Raw genomic sequence first — 16,963 nt, 5'->3', positions numbered from 1 at the left:
GCAATCGCTTGTCACTGTGGTTTGTCAAAATAAAATACTGTGGAAAATTTCACATTCTAGACATTTTCTGTCCTTCATTTGCTGTATCATGTACATTTCTATGTCTCACTTTTTCCCCCTGTATTTAACAATAAGAGTCACAAGCAGTGTGCAAAAAAACTCCTGGAACAGAAAAATACTAAAGCCACAGTATCTGAAGGCTCTTCATAGATCTCCCAGTTGTTATAATATTCCGATAATGGCAGCTGGTCAGTGGTCACATCCAGCTGAATGGACAGTGTTATGGCATCACTTCCAGCCTCAATAATAACTATACTTGAACTCAGCCAGCGGTGACCTAACATCTATTAGTGCCATAAAGAAAGCTTCAGCGCTGCTTTTTATGGTATGACATTCTTATTCTTATTGAACAGCAGGTTCTGACACTAGCTATGGGCATTACCATGATCGGCTGTCACCTGTACACCACGTGGCTTGCATCTGTTGTTTAATACATACTATGTCACACTCATTGCATTTTTGATGTTGGTCCACATTTCTTTTTGCTAAAAGCAACAATTTAGAACACAACAGTAAGGAAAATCGTCCAATCAAATCAAGCTATTTTCTTCCAGTAGATTTACTTTCATTGACAGAAATGGGAACCAGACACAACTGTAGATGGTGTCTCTGTATCGGATTGCTGCAACACTTATAAAACACGTGAGCACACGTGGGCGCACACCCTCAATTTTACCCTGTGGAAAAGTAGAATCCAATTTTCTTGGGACTGTTTGTCCTCAAGATTGACTATTCCAGTGCACTCTTAACTGGCTTCCCATCTTCCACCTTTCATACACTTGAGCTCATCTAAAACTTGGCTGCCCAAGCGCAACAAGTCTTCCTCACATCACTCCTGTGCTTGTTGATCTGTGTCTTGATTTTAAAATTCTCATCCTTTTTGACAAATCATTTCATAGCTTTGACCCTCTCTATCTCCGTAACCTTCACCATCCCTACCACCCTCCAAGATCTTTGCACTCTTTCATTTTCAGACTCTTGTGTCAACCCAATTTTAATTGCTCCACTATTGGTGGTTGTGCCTTCAGCTGCTGAGGCCCTAAGCTCTCAAATTCCCTCTCTAAGCCTCTCTGCCCCTTTATCTCTCTTCATTCCTAAGTACATTTTAAGCATTCCTTAATAATAGATACTAGCATTTTCCTGACAACTACACCCACAGCAAGGCACAGGGACCAACAGGCCTCTGGTCTAAATGCACAGCAAGGCACAGAATTTCCACAGGAAAATAAATAAGCACTTGTGTTTCAATGTCAGCCTGTACAGTAATTTGCCTTGCCTTCCAAGATTAATTATAGACAGAAAAACAACTTCTCTCATAAGTTACAACTACAGCTGTTAATTTAACATTCGAAATCTCTTTGATGCACAAAGGGCCCACAATCATGTCAATATGTGCAAGATGTGATGAAGCTTCAGCTGAGCAATTAAAGACATTTAACTCATATTTTATGTCGGCTTCTGTGGAACCATAGAACCATAGAAAAGTTGCTGCACAGAAGGAGGCCATTCGGCTCATCTTGTCCATGCCAGCCCGAGGACACCCAGGTGCCCTTTCTAATCCCACCTTCCTGCACCGGACCCATAGCCCTGCAGCTTACAGCACTTTAGGTGCAGATCCAGGTACTTTTTAAAAGAGTTTAGAGTTTCTGCCTCTACCACCAACTTGGGCAGCGAATTCCAGACACCCACTACCCTCTGCGTAAAAAGTTATTCCTCATGTCTCCCCTACACCTTCTGCCACTTATCTTGAATCTATGTCCCCTGGAATGACTCAAAATTCAAATCCAAGAAGGATAATAACAACAACTTGTATGTATATAGCACCTTTAATGTAGTAAAACATCCTGAGGCACTTCACTGGAGCGCCATCAAATAAAATTTGACACCAAGCTACATAAGGAGGTATGAAGGCAGATGACCAAAAGCTTGGTCTCGTAGCTAGGTGGATGCTTCAGCAATGAAAGACTAATTTCTTAAATATTGCTGCAAAGGGATATAGACAGGTTTAGTGAATGGTCAAAAAGGTGGCAGATGGAGTATAATGTGGGGATGTGTGAGGTTATTCACTTTGGTAGTAAGAATAGAAAAGCAAAATATTTTTTAAAGGGGGCTGATACTTCTAAATGTTGAAGTTCAGAGAGACTGGAGTGTACTTGTGGAAGGAACACAAAGTCAGCATGCAGGTACAGCAAGCAATTAGGAAGGCAAACAACATGTTGGGCTTTATTTCAAGGGGATTGGAGTACAAGAATAAGGGAGTCTTGCTGTGATTGTTACAGGGCTTTGGTGAGACCATATCTGGAATACTATTTTCAATTTCCTTCTCCATATTTAAGGAAGGATGTACTTGCATTGGAGGCAGTACAGTGAGAGCTCATTAGATTGGTTTCTGGGGTGAGAGGGTGTGTCCTTTGATGCGAGGCTGAGTAAATTGGGCCTATGCTTTCTGGAGTTTAGAAGAAAGAGGTAATTCATTAAAACACACAAGGTTCTGAAGTGGCTTGACAGGATAGAAACTGAGAGGTTGGTTCTCCTGGCTGAAGAATCTCGAACATGGGGCCACAGTTTGGGTACAGATGAGGAAAAATTTCTTTGCTCAAAGGGTTGTGAATGCTCCATTGTTGGTATATGGAAAGCAAATCAGGTTTTTGGCCTTTCAGGGAATGAAAGGGTGTGGGGTGTGAAGTTGAGGTAGAAGATCAGCCATGATTTTATTGAATGGCAGAACAAGCTCGAGGGACCATATCTATTTCTGCTCCAATTTCTTACGTTCTTGCCACCCAGAATATTGAGAGCTCTAGGATTTGCGTTTGATTCTGTTGCTTCAGATGCTATTGATAGTCCACAATTAACTAGAGCTGCCAGTCTCTGTTCACATCTATGTTAGAACCTAAGGTTTCATTGGCCATGTATAAGGAGTTACGTTGTCAAAGCACCTGTACTGTGGGATGTTATTAGTTATAAACCATGTTTTGCTGACGCCTCAGGTAAAAAGCACTTGGAAAAAGCAGTGGAGTATTCCCTGGGTCTTTTGGAACTGGCCCTTCAGAAGGAGAATCAATTCATGGATTGGTTGAGAGAGAGCCATTCCTCTGTCATAGCGACACCCCTTGAACAGCTGCTTCAGGGCATCAACCCACGCACCAAAAAGGCTGACCACGTGGTCAATATTGCTCGGTAAGTTAAAGATTGGCACCATTACTCTGACTTGTGTACCACAAATTTTTATGTGATTCTAAATGCTGCAAAGATTTAGTTAAAATCTGTGGCTTTGCATTTCCACAAGGGGCAGTCATATAACATTTAATGCGCAAGTGTTTAAACAATATCAGTTCTGACTTATAAACTTGAATCTATTTGAAGGACTTTTAGACACTGGCCTACTGAGTGTTCTTTTTATCTTTTTCAATATGTTTGCAGCATTAATTATTTTAAAGTAATGTAACAGTCAATGCACTGCACAAGTAATTGATATTGTGAAGTGTTTCTGTTAAAATGGTATATAAATGCAAGTGTTCCATATGGGACTCTTTTTCTAACCCCGTCACGCTGTCTATTTTGCAGAGAAATTAGTTGCCTAGTACTCCAAAGTAAATCATCTGGGTGATCAATCTCTGTTGTGTCAGGGAATCTTCTGTTTTAAATTGCTTATGTGCCTCGATTTGTGAAATTCAGGATGCTGTCTGCCTTTTTTGCAGCCTTCTCAACTTATGTACATACAACCCCAGAACACACTTCCTGCACCTTTTTAACATTATGCCATTTACTTTATATTGGTTCTCCTCATTCTTCTGTTAGGATCACAGAATGGGGGTTCCAACACACAAGGAGGCCTTTTGACTGTCATTTCCATGCTGGCTATCTGCAAGACCCAGCTTGTCCCACTCCTTTTCCCTGTAGCTCTTCAAACTACCTCTCTTCAATAATTATCCATGACCGTTGAAATCCATGATTGAATTTGCCACTCTCAGGCAGTGCATTGCAGATCCTAACCACTTGCTGTGTAAAGCAGTTTTTCTTTGTTTTGCCTTTGGTTCTTTTGCCATTCATCTTAAATCAGTATCCTCTCGTCCTCGACCCTTCTGCCAATGGGAACATTTTACGATCGTCTACTCTGTCCAGGCCTCTCATTATTTTGAACAGCTCTGCCAAATTTCCTTTCAACCTTCTCTTGCTCCAAGAAGAACAACCACAGCTTCTCCAATATATCCTCTTAATTGAAATCCGTCATCCCTGGAACCAGTCTTGTTAATCCATTCTGCACTTCTTCACATCCTTCCACAAGTGTGGCGCTGAGAATTGGGCACAATACACCAGTTATGGCCAAACCAGTATTTTATAAATGTTCACCATAACTTCCTTACTTTTGTACCCTATGTCTCTATTTATACGGCTTATTAACTGCTTTCTTAAACTGCCCTGCCACCTTCGACAATTTGTGCTCATATACCCTCCAGGTCCCTCTGCTCCTGCACCCCCTTCAGAATTGTATCTTTTATTTTATATTGCTTCTCCTTGTTTTGCCTACCAAAATGTGTCACTTCACATTTCTCTGTTAAATTTCATCTGCTACATTTCTGCCCATTCCACCAGCCTGTCTCAGTCCTCTTGAACTCTATCGCTATCCTCTTCACGGTTCACAATACTTCCAAGTTTTTTGTCATCTGCAAACTTTGAAATTGTGCTGCCTGCAGATGAGTCGAGGTCATTAACATAGCTCAAGAAAAGCACCAGTCCAAATACCAACCCCCGAGGAACCCCACGTATACTTTCTACTAGTTCAAAAAACAACCGTTCACCACTACTGTCTGTTTTCTGTCACTCGGCTGATTTTGTACCAGTGCTGTCAATGTCCATGGAACTTAACTTTACTGCATAGCTATTGTGTGCCATTTTACTGAATGCCTTTTGGAAATCCCTGTACACATGAACTGTATTACCCTCATCAACTCTCTGTTATCTCATCCCAGCTTTTCTAATACCTTCTCTTTATCCTAACCACCTCATCTTTTGCTATGACTTTGTCAGCATCTTCTACCTTGGTGAAGTCAAATGCAAAGTACTCATTTAGTACCTCAACCAGGCACTCAGCCTCCATGCATAAATCCCTATTTTGGTTTCAAATCAGCCCACTTCTCATTTTACTTTTTTGCTATTTAAATGTATATAAGAGACTTTTGAATTCACTTTTAGGTTAGGTGCCAGCTTCTCATATTCTCTTTCCTATCTTATTAACTTTTACACTTCCCCATTGAACCTATATTCAGCCTGGTTCTTTCTTGTGTTAACAACTTGACATCTGCCATACAGACCCTTTTTCTGCTCCATCTTGCACTCTATTTCTTTTGTCATCCAGGAAACTATGAGTTTGTCCCTTTGTAGGAATATACAATGACTCCCCATTTTAGGTTTTCAGTTGTTCCATTGAAACAACATGGTTATAATGGGCATTTAGTATGGGAGTGCGCGCACTTAGCGCTGGGATTTCCGTTCTAGCGTAATTTCACGCCAGGGCTGACGTAGCATCGTGTGAACCAATCAGCGCCATTTTGGAGCAGCCTGTCCTGCTCATGAACCCTTCCGCTTGCTGCTGTGCCCCAGCTCTCAGACCCCCACACTCCAGGTCAGCAAGCGGGAAGTAAATAGAGAAGGTTAGCTTTTATATTTTTAAATGTCTTTTATTTCAAGTTATTTCATTTATGAATATAGCAATTTAGGCATGTATAGGGTTTCAACTTACAGGATATAATATTTTTATGTTTTTTTTTGAGATGTCCTACAGAACCTAACTACAGCTTTTACATTGACTGTAATGGGAGAATCTGATTCACTTAATGTTGTTTCATTTATAGTTGCACTTATCAGGAATGCAACTACAGCATTAAATGAGAAATAATTGTACCTCAACTGTACCAAACCATCTCCTCTTTAAAGGCAACCCATTGTTCAAATACAATTTTGCCTGCTAATTTTTGATTGCAATTCATTTGGGCTAGATCCATTTTTCCCCCCACTGAAATTGGCCCTCCCACAAACAACTATTCATATTCCGATTGCGGCATGTCCTTTTCCTTGGCTAGCCTAAACTCTATACTTATGATCAATGCCCCTCAATGTTCCCCAACTGCCACTTGATTCACTTGACTGATCTCATTCCCCAGAATCAGATCTGACAATGACCCCTTGAACCGGAAACATACTGATGTAGAAAATTCTCCTGAAACAATTCTTACAAACTCTTGCCTCTCTTCCCTTTCCCAGCCTATATTAGGATAAGTAAAGTCGCCCATTATTAACTACTCCATTGTTTTTGCACCTCCCTGTAATATCCCTGCAAATTTGTGCCTCCCTAACTTTCCCACTAGTTGGTGACCAATAGAATGCATCCAGTTGTGTAATGGTACATTTGTTGTTTCTGAGCTCTAACCAAATAGTTTCTGTCATTGACCTGTCTAGGGCATTCTCTCTCCATATACTCCCCTTAATTAGTACTGCTGCTCCTCCTTTCTTTTCTTCCCTATCTTTCCAGGAATATTTAGTCCCCAGTCCTGCCCTTTTTTGAGCCAAGTCTCCAAACTCTAATCTTGATCGGACAATACTTCATGTGGTTGTCCAGGACATGAGAAGCATCCAGGAGTTTGCACATGGAGCAGGATGTGCACTCTACCGAATCAAGGTTCCCTGCCTGCTCTTGCTCATTTACCGTTTTATTTGCCAATCTTTAATTCCAATCCACCTCGGTCAGATTCCTTTTCCGCTTATTAAAATGAGCCCTCTTCCAGTTGAGTATTTTCACATTTGATTTTCCGTTGTTCTTTTCAATAACTATTCTAAGTCTAATTAAATGGTAATCGATGTTCCCCAAATGCTCTCCCATTGAAACATGCTGTTTTCCCTATTTCATTCCCCAGAACTAGACTGAGCACTGCTTCATTCCTTACTGGGCTGGTAATATACTGATTAAGTTCTCTTGTACATATTTCAAAAATTCCTCTTTCTCTTTGCCCTTTAAATTGTTGTTTTCCGATAATTGATGCCTGTTATTAACACTTCTAAAAGGTTTTTGTCTCTTCAATTTTCCTGCAGACTTGTACTTCTATCTCTTCCCACTATATGTTGGCCTATTGCACATACCCAGCAGTGCAATAGCCCCTCTATTATTCCTTAATTCTAACTAAACAGATTTTGTCTTTGAATCTCCAAGTTTGGCATTCATCTCCAGTGCTGTAACTATCTTTCTTCAATATTGCCACGCCCCCTCCTTTTTTTTCACTTCTTGATCTTTCTTGAATACATTGTAGCCAGGAATATTAAATCCCCAATCCTCCATTGTTTGAGTTATTATTGTCACTAAATCATAAACCTATATGCTTGCTGCTCAATATCCTTATTTGCCACACATTGGACATTTGCACAAATGTATCAACATTTGCCTCACTAGCGCTACAGCTCTCCCAAGTCTGAACCCTGCTATTTCTGAACTACGTTTTTTATTTTAATGCTGATTGTCCCTCCCAGTCCTCTGAGCACCTTGTATCTCCCCTTTCCTGCTTTATCCTGGTGCCCTCCTGCCCCATGCCAATTTAGTTTGAACCTTCTCCCACAGCACTAGATAGCCCACCCTCGAGGACAACGTTCCCAGTCCTGTGGAGCTGCAACCTCACTTTGTACAGATCCCTGTTGCTCAGTACGACCCAATATCCCAAGGAATTTGAAGCTCCTGCCACCTGCACCATTTCTCCAGTCACATGCTAACCTGTCTTATCTTACTGATCCTATACTCACTCACATGTAGCTCTGAACTTTCTCCCAAGCTCCTGAAACTATGTGTAAGACCTCAACTTTTTTCCAACTAGGTTCCAATATGAACTTCTGGCTGTTTCTCATCCCCCTCAATCTTCTGCACCCAGTGATATCCTTTACCCTGGCATGAGGGAGGCAACACAATATGCAGGACCTGTGTTAGCAGTTTCAGAAATCACTATACATCCTCGGACTATACCTATGATCATTTTATATGACCCTTTTCTATACTCCTGTGCCGTCCTGTGTAGTCATTTGCCACACAGTGCCATGAACATGCTTCAGACTGTACTCCCAAGAGGTGTTGTCATCCTCACCAGTATTCAGTACTGAAAACCAGTCTGAAAGTGACTCCTCGAGGCACTACCTGCTTCTCCTACCTTGCCAGATGGAATCAATTTAGTAACCTCCTGCCTTCACTGGCTGTAGGATGACTACCTCCTAGAATGCACGATCTGGGAAACTTTTCAACCTTTTGTATGCCCTTCAGTGACTCCAGCTGCTTATCAAGCTCAAAAGCCTTGGACACGAGCAGTTGGCAGTACTTCCTGATCATCCAGGGCACACGAAGCACCTTGGATGTCCTATGTAGTGTAAGAAGTGTTGGCAATCTGTCTCACCTCATTTATTGTTACATTATGTTTCTAATGATATGTGTGTGTGTGTGTGTTCATATAATATGTATTTAAGGGGGCATTGTGGTAATGAAACTGATGTTACTGATTACATTACTAATGTTACTAGTAATCCGGATATTCGGACCAGTGCTCGGGAGATATCAATTTAAATCTCAACATTATAGCTGGGGGAATTTAAGTTCAATTAATTAATAAATCTGGAATACAAAGCTCATCCCAGTAATGACAATGAGCCTACGCAATTGTCAAGAAGAACCATCTGGTTCACTAAGGTCCTTCAGGGAAGGAAACCTGCCATCCTTACCTGGTCTGGCCTGCATGTGACTCCAGACACAGCACTGTGGTTGACTCTTAACTGCCCTCTGTAATGGCCAAGCAAGTCACTCATTTGTACCAAACTGCTGGAGAGAAGTCAAGTAAGAGTGAAAAGTGGATGAACCATCTGACACAAACATAATCGACCCTGTAAAGTCGTCCTCGCTGGTACCTGGGGTCATAGTCAAAGAATTATATCTTATGTTAATGTTGCAGACTCCTCAATCACCATCCCTGGGTATGACCAGTACCATTGGCAGGATAGACCAACCAGAAGTGGCAGCACTGTGGTATACATTCAGGATGGAGTGACCCTGGGTGTCCTCAATATTGAAGTCTCATGGTATTGGGTTAGGGCAAGGAAATCTGCTGGTTACTGTCTACTAGCATTCATCAACTGGTGAATCAGTGACCCCTCCATGTTGAACACCACTTGGAAAAAGCACCGGAGGTAGCAAGGGCACAGAACATGCTCTGGGTGGGGAAACTTCAGTGGCCATCACCCAAGAGTTGCTTGGTAGTGCCACTACTGACTGTACTGGTGGTGTCCTGAAGGAAGTATCTGCTGGACAGCAGGTGGTGACAGATCGATACGAGGGAAAAAGCCTCGTCCTCAACAATCTACCTGTCACAGATGCAAATCTGTCCTTGACAGTATTGATTGGAGTGACCACCGCACACTCCTTATGGAAACAAAGTCTTCTCTTGATAATGTGGAAACATTGCATCCTATTGTGTGGCACTACCACTATGTTGAATGGTATTGATTCAGAACAGATTTAGTAACTCAAATCTGGATGCCCATGAAATGCTGTGGGCCATCAGCAGCAGCAGAATTGTATACAAACACAATGTGTAACCTCATGGCTCAGCATAACCCTCATTACCATTACCATCTAACCAGAGGACTAACCCCAGTTTAGTGAGTGTAGGAGAACATGCCAGGAGTAGGAACTGGCATGCCTTAAAACCAGGTCCCAAACTAGTGAAGCTGCAACACAGATTATGTGTAAACAGCAGAAGCAGCATGTGATAGACAGAGCTAAGCAATCCCGCAACCAATGGGTCAGATCAAAGCTCTTCAATCCCACCACCAGCTGTCGTTGTTGGACAATTAAGCAACTAACTGGAGGAGGAGGAGGCTCCACAAACATCCCAACCTCAATGATGCCAGTGCCCAATATACAGTTCAAAAGTCAAGTCTGAAGCATTAGAAGCCATCTTCAGCCAGAAGTGCTGAGTGGTTGATTCATCTCGACCTCCTCCTGAGGTCTCCATCACAGATGCCAGTCTTCAGCCAATTCAATTCACTTCATGTGATATTGAACGAATAAAGAACTGTATGTATATGTTTTAGTTGAGTACCTCCCACCACCTTAACTGTTACTTATTAATTATATTTGTGTGATTAAGTTACATTCATTTAAAGTGCTTTGATCTTCCCCTTGTCCTTCTGCTGAAGTCCCTTAGTTTAAATTGCTTTGAACCACCTTTTTCTTTTGCCCCTAATTCCCACTCCCCAGAAATTTATGGCTCCACATAAGAAAATCACCAAGTTCTGCTCTGAACCTTGTATTGCCTTCATAATCTGAAAATCTAATGCTGTGTCTGTGCCATACTAACTTGAGAGTGTTTGATGATGTCACAGAGCACGCAAGTGTTATTCCGTTTAATAGGTCAAGCACTCAAAAGCCTGAAACTTCTACTCTAGAACCATTTTGGCACCATATTTAGAAATTAAAGAGTCGTGTTGGGATGTTAAGATTGTTGGCTATTGAAAATCCAAAGCTTTTGTTAAATATTGGGATAGAGATTCTTATGTCTCCTTTACCTGCTCTTCCTGTTCCACAGATACCTGAGCCATGGAAACACCAACCCTGACCTGGCATTTGAAAGTGCCAAGATTCTTTGCTACATCTCGCGCTACCCAAACATCCAGGTGAAGCTGGTGGGTGACTTCACTGAAGACCAGGTGAGATGCACAGCTGTGTGACTGCCATGATCTGTTTCAAAACCTGAGCCACTTACAGCTGGAGACTTCATATTATGTTCACTCATTGTCCATGGGTGTGAATTGCTCTCGATCTGAAAGCTGTATCTGTGGTAAACTCTGCATTCTTGGTGGGGCTGTGTGGTACAGTGAGTACTTAGCCCTTTGCACTTGGAATTGAATTGAATTCAGGCTGATGAGAGAATTGTTTCGGCTGCCTGTTTGCTGCACAGTTGTAACAGCTTTGTCAAGTGACAAAGTGGCACAAAACTGTCCAAATGAGGCAATAGGTTCCTTAAGTTATCAGTCGGTCACCTTCTTGACAGCATTAGTTTGCAGGTTTTCAAGTTGGAAAGCTTAATCTACCAGGAGGAATATGTGAAGGTTGCTGTCTCCCTCCCACCAAGTAGAAGAAGGACAGTTCTCCTGATTTTCGTTTCACGACCAATGACAGTAATGGCCAACCCTTGATGTGCTCCCGAGCGCTGCCCATCCTCCCCAATTCCCAACATCAGCTAACCCTCACTCACATTAGCCTCAAACTACTATCCATAAACTCAAAGCCAAAACCACACTGGAAACTGCAGAAGGGCAACTGAGATGCTTGAAGCAGATACTTAGAAACCACCATTAACCAGATCCCATCACTCCACAAAAACCTGACTTCTCAAACTGGCAGCCACCAAATTTATTCCCTGAGACTTCAGAAAAACTTTCATTCCCTGCTGGATCCCAGAAAGTGAATGGATACAGGGAAAGTGAAGACCCTGTGTGACAGCAGCTCTTTTGAGTCCCTGGATGAAGGACACCTCATAAGATGGCGGGAAACAGCGGAGAGGATTGATGTCACTCATTTGAGCCGAAAGGCGTGGAAACTTCTACGCCGCCTTGGAGCAGCCAAGCAACAAGCTACAGTAATGGCCCAGAATCAGTGTTGTTTCACAGCAAAGGTACTGACCAGCAGGGGTGATAAGTGGATGGTAAAAACAGCCCTGATACGCTTTCTCAAGATTGCCAAGAGCAGACATCTTAAGCCCATACAAACAAGAGGAAGGGGATAGTGCCATGATGACAACCAAGTCAGACAAAGCAACAGGAATTGATGTGATTTACCCAGAATTCCTGAAGACTATCGGATCACAAGGACGAAAGCAGCTAGCAAAGCCATTTACTATCATCCACGGCATAGGCACCATTTCAAACATCTGGCACAAATCCAAGGTAATGGCCATTGCCAAACCAGCAAAACCACTCTATAACCCATCCAGCTACTGCCCCATCATCCTGCTCTCACTAACATATATAGGATTCTGGAACGCCTCCTGCTTAACAGACTGAGTCCCACTTTAGAAGCAGCAATGCCCCCCACAACAGGCAGGTTTTCACAAAGGCCACAGCCTACTCCGAGCAGGTCCTGATACAAACCTTGCATATTGATGTCAGAAAGACCTGAAGACAGGAACCACCTTGGTTGACTTATCCTGTGCCTATGACAAAGTGTGGCGCACAGGTATGCTGCTGAAACTCTCAAAAATCATCTGCTGTGTGACCCTACAACTAATCAACTCCATGATCAGCAAACAACAGTTCCATGTGCACCTTGGAGATCAAATCAGCCACCCACATATAACCAACAATAAGCTCCCACAGGGATCAGTCCTCACACTGGCTCTCTTCAGCATATATACCAGTGACCTCCCTCCCACAAAGTCACGGCTTTTCGCATATACTAATGATTTGGCCCTGGCTTTCCAGGCTAAAGAATGACAAGACATTGAGGAAACGCTCACTGAAGATCTATGTTCTCTGGAAACCTACTTCAGAAAATGCCGACTTTGACCAAATATTGCCAAGACTGTCGTCTCAGTCTTCTACCTGAACAGCTCGAAGGCAAGGGAATAAATTCATGTCCAGTTATGTGGCTGGCCACTCGCCCAAGACCCAACGCAAAAATACCTGACATTGCCCTTGACCATACACTGTCCTATCAACAGCACCTCCAGAACACTGGAGCCTAGATCAGACAAGAGTGAAACTCATATGGAGACTGGCGGGTACCACCCAAGGCAGCAGAGCCAATGCACTGCCCCATTTACATTGGTCTACCCAACGACAGAGCACCTGCTGCTCAATCTGGCTCAGGAGCCGCCTCCGGGAAGTCACGAGGATTATTTCTGGAACGTTGAGACCTACAAGGTTCAAGTGGCTTACTGTGCTAGCACACATTGAACCTCCTGATATCCGCAGGGAAAGCATCCTCCTCAAAGAACACCACTAGGTGGCAGCTAATGAAGTACTCCCATTGACATAGGGCCTCAAAAAAAACCCCATGCACTTGTCTGAAATCCCGTAACCCCTACTGGAACACGCTCCTACAAACCTACAAACTATACCTATATCCTACAAACTGATGACAGCTGCACCTCTTGATGGCACAGCTCCAGGATGGCTGCAAACATCTCCAGCCACAATCTGCTAACTGACCCAAGGGGTGAAGTCCCAGGTTTCAACCTTGCATGGAAAATCTGGACTGCTTGAGGATGAACCAGGGAGGATGTGGCCATTTGTTCAAGTGGAGCATGAAGAGCACCTCAAATTGTGACTGAAACCATCCAAGTCAAACCACTGTCCATATACTCAGCTTCTGCCCTAAGAGATCCATTCCTGGTGGCATCACAACCATTCACACTGCATCTGCTGCAGCTGTTAAATGGATTGTTAACCATGACATTGAACTATAACTGCTTCCCCAACCACGAATAAATAAATCCACAAATCTGCTTCCTATCTCTTGACTCGCACCGAGTGTCTTTTATCCCTTGCCCTATGAATGCTGCCCTACACTGGCTCCAGTCCGGCATTGCCTTAGTTTTAAAATTCTTATGCTTGTTTTCAAATCCATACTTGCTTCGCCCCACTCCCCTGCCAACCCCCCTCCTCTGGAATCTCTTCCAACCTTACAGGACTTCGAGGTCTCTACACCCCTCCATTTCTGTCATCTTGCACATCCCTGATTTTATTTACTCCACTATTGCGGCCATGCTTTCAACTGCATTGCCCCGAAGCTGTGGAATTGCCTCCCTTGAACCTGTGCCTCCCTATATCCCTTTCCTCCTCTAAGCTGCTACTTAAAATGTATTCCTTTGACAAAGCTTTTGGTTTTCTGTCTTCATGTTACTTCAGTGAACTGTTTTAAAATTTTTATTGTTAACTCTTGTGGAACTCCTTGGGATGTTTTGCTACGTTAAGGATGCTATACTAATGCAAGTTGTTGTGTCTAGTCTGTGAGTTTTTCCAGGTAATTCTGTTTTTGTTTTGGATTTCCAGCATCCGCAGTAGTTTTTTTGTTTTTATCTCTGTGCTGTACCCTCTTGGGAGTACTTAGTACACCTTGGTATACTTGACCTTGGATTGTTTTACACTGATGTTAAATCCACACAAGATAAGTTTCAAATAGCACAGTAGAAAAACTAAAAAGTACTAGTTCTAAATCTGTACATAGTCACTCCCCAATGTTTCGTATATTATTTCAGGGAAGTGGTGACGTAGTGGTAATCCAAAGACCCAGGGTAATGCTCTAGGGACCTGGGTTCAAATCCCACCACGGCAGATTTAAATTCAATTTAAAAAATCTGAATGAAATCTGATGATGACCATGAAACCATTGACTTCAGGGAAAGAAATCTGCTGTCCTTCCCTGGTCTGGCCTACATGTGACTCCAGAGCCACAGCAATGTGGTTGACTCTTAAATGCCCTCTGAACAAGGTCAGTTAGGGATGGGCAATAAATGCTGGCCTACACAAAAACAGAAAATGCTGGAAATATTCAGACCTGGCTGATCATAATTGGTGGGATGTCATAGTCCTGAAACATTAACACTGTTTCTCTCTCCATTGACTCTGCCCGGCCTGCTGAGCATTTCCAGCATTTTCTATTTCTATTTCAAGTTTCCAGCATCTGCAGTGCTTTGCACTGCCCCATATTCCATGCTGCATCTGCGACAGAATCAACAATATAAGAATAAAAATGGAATCTCATATCTCTATGCTTATTTATATGTGCATTATATGAGTGTATGTGTGGTGCTATACTAATTCATTCTTGCCCTTTGTGCAGACTGCCAGTGAAGCATTGATGTCTGGTTTTGTGGACTGCTTGGATAGTGAAGGAGCTGAAGAAATGATTCCGACTGAAGCTGGTATGTACTGTTATGGGAGAGTGGTGTGTTTTACAACTGCAGCTAATGTTACTCGCTGAGCAAGCCAAATCCAATAGGGGAACTTGTCTTACCGATCATAATTTTTTTAGTTTTGTATTTTGAAAACGAGGGGAAAACTACTGATCCCAGTAACACTTTAAGGATTTTAAAACTAAGATTTATTAACAAGAAGAAAAAATAACCTAAACACACAAGACTAAAATTACACAGTTAAAATAGTGTTACAAAACATTTCCAAAAAACACCCACTTGGTCAGAACACACAAGTAAACTACTTGGCAACAGCTCCCTTATAGATTTTTAACCTTAAAAATCCAGTAATATTACTCAAAGCAAAAACTGCTGCTGCTGAAGTAAAGGCCAGAGTTTTTCATCCAACATGCTCAAGCGTGAAATGATGCACGATGATGTCAGGCAGCCGCCCCAACGTCATTGCACAGTTGTGTGATTTTTCAGTCGGCGGGTGTGCACGGGAGCCGCAGCGTGCTCGCCGATAATTAACAGGCCTATCAAAGCCATTAAAGTGATAATTAAATGCAATTTTGTGCTGCCCTTCGAACCTTACAGTTGGCGGCAGGCGACCCGGCCAGGCAGCCTTTGGATTTTGTATGAAACCTCATTCATGGGCGGGATGAGGTTTCCAACAGGAATTAAAAGTAAAATAAAAATGCTGAAATCTCATTTATAACATGTCCCTGCTCATGTGACAGAGTCACATGAGGGGACGTTTTTAACATTTTTAAATTCGTTATTTATGTTTTTAAAATTTTTCAGCTCCCTGAGGCAGCTCTGTGCCTTCAGGGAGTTTTCAGTGAACACACTCGCACGCATGTGTAAACGTCTGCGCTCGCCCTCCTCCCGCCCCCACCCCAGCGCTGCTCAGCGCCGCAGCATGCGACTCATGCTGGCTGTTAATTGGCCAGCCTGCATGAAATCGCTGTTGGGGCCCAATCGTGGGTGGCAGTCTGTTTTTCGACTGCTCCCAGGCCCGCTCGCCCGACGAGCTACAAATCCTGCCCAAAGTATACCACACAACTTCTCACCCTTCCACTCGGCTGTGGAAATCCAAAGCAAGTTCAGAAACAAAGACTTTTCTGGCTTGAAACTGGAAGGGTGCTTCAAATTCACAACTTTCTCAGCACAGAACTGGTCTCAGGACATCTTCCCTACACAGCCAGCACAACTCAACTAAACACCTTTCCTTTGATATCTTTTTTTTCCCCTTTCAACCTAGACTCCATTGTTCTTTGAACTCAAACTTTTCCAAAATATAAAAACCTTTCATGTCTTCCTATTGCCTCCACTTACAGGTCAAATAAAATTTAATAACCGTGTTTACTTATGAAACCTTTGTAAGGTGTAAAAGTCCCTTAAACTCCTTTTGAAATTTAACAACTGAAAAGTCAAGTCCTTGCCTATCACCTAATGCAAATTTTAATACCCAACTTATTTACTTGTAATTCCAACTTCACCATCGCCTCTCATTACAAATGCATGCAGCTAGCTCCTTTACCTTTCATCTCTCAGTTCCCACAGACAAAGTTGTCTTTACTAACCTTTCTCCAGTTTAAATTAATCATCGACACACACACACAGCCTTCTTTACAGAATACCACCATATTCCCAAAAATATTAAAATAATAACATCTACCTTCACATGTGGAGATTGAAAACAATATAGAAAGACACCAGAGAATTCCCTACCAACTGAGTTGCTATTTATATTGGAATTGATAGACCAGTGTAGCCTCATACCTTTGGGAAGAAATGTAATTTGACTTCTATCTGAAAAAACAGAGCAACAGCTCCAAATTGTCAATGCATGGCATTTAATACTACTCTGCATTTGTATCAAATGGATGTCTGTCCTACACAGGGTCTTTAAATCTGGTGTGCTTTACTCTGCTTCCATGTAATTTTTATACAAAATATTTATT

General features: G+C 42.4%; 1 protein-coding gene across 1 annotated transcript in view; it reads left to right on the top strand.

Annotated features, from left to right (window-relative positions):
* The window catches only part of nup205 (nucleoporin 205), a 106,718-nt gene that overhangs the window by 35,903 nt on the left and 53,852 nt on the right, over nt 1–16,963 (top strand). Inside the window, exons 18-20 of the mRNA XM_078568534.1 lie at nt 3,048–3,237; nt 10,668–10,788; nt 14,924–15,005. Of these exons, the coding sequence (XP_078424660.1) occupies nt 3,048–3,237; nt 10,668–10,788; nt 14,924–15,005 (393 nt within the window). The remainder of the gene's footprint in view (nt 1–3,047; nt 3,238–10,667; nt 10,789–14,923; nt 15,006–16,963) is intronic.

The sequence above is a fragment of the Cetorhinus maximus genome, chromosome 22, assembly GCF_964194155.1.
Source record: "Cetorhinus maximus chromosome 22, sCetMax3.hap1.1, whole genome shotgun sequence".
Lineage (NCBI taxonomy): Eukaryota > Metazoa > Chordata > Chondrichthyes > Lamniformes > Cetorhinidae > Cetorhinus > Cetorhinus maximus.
Note: the sequence above shows the minus strand (reverse complement) of the source record. Positions and strands in the feature narration are given on the sequence as shown.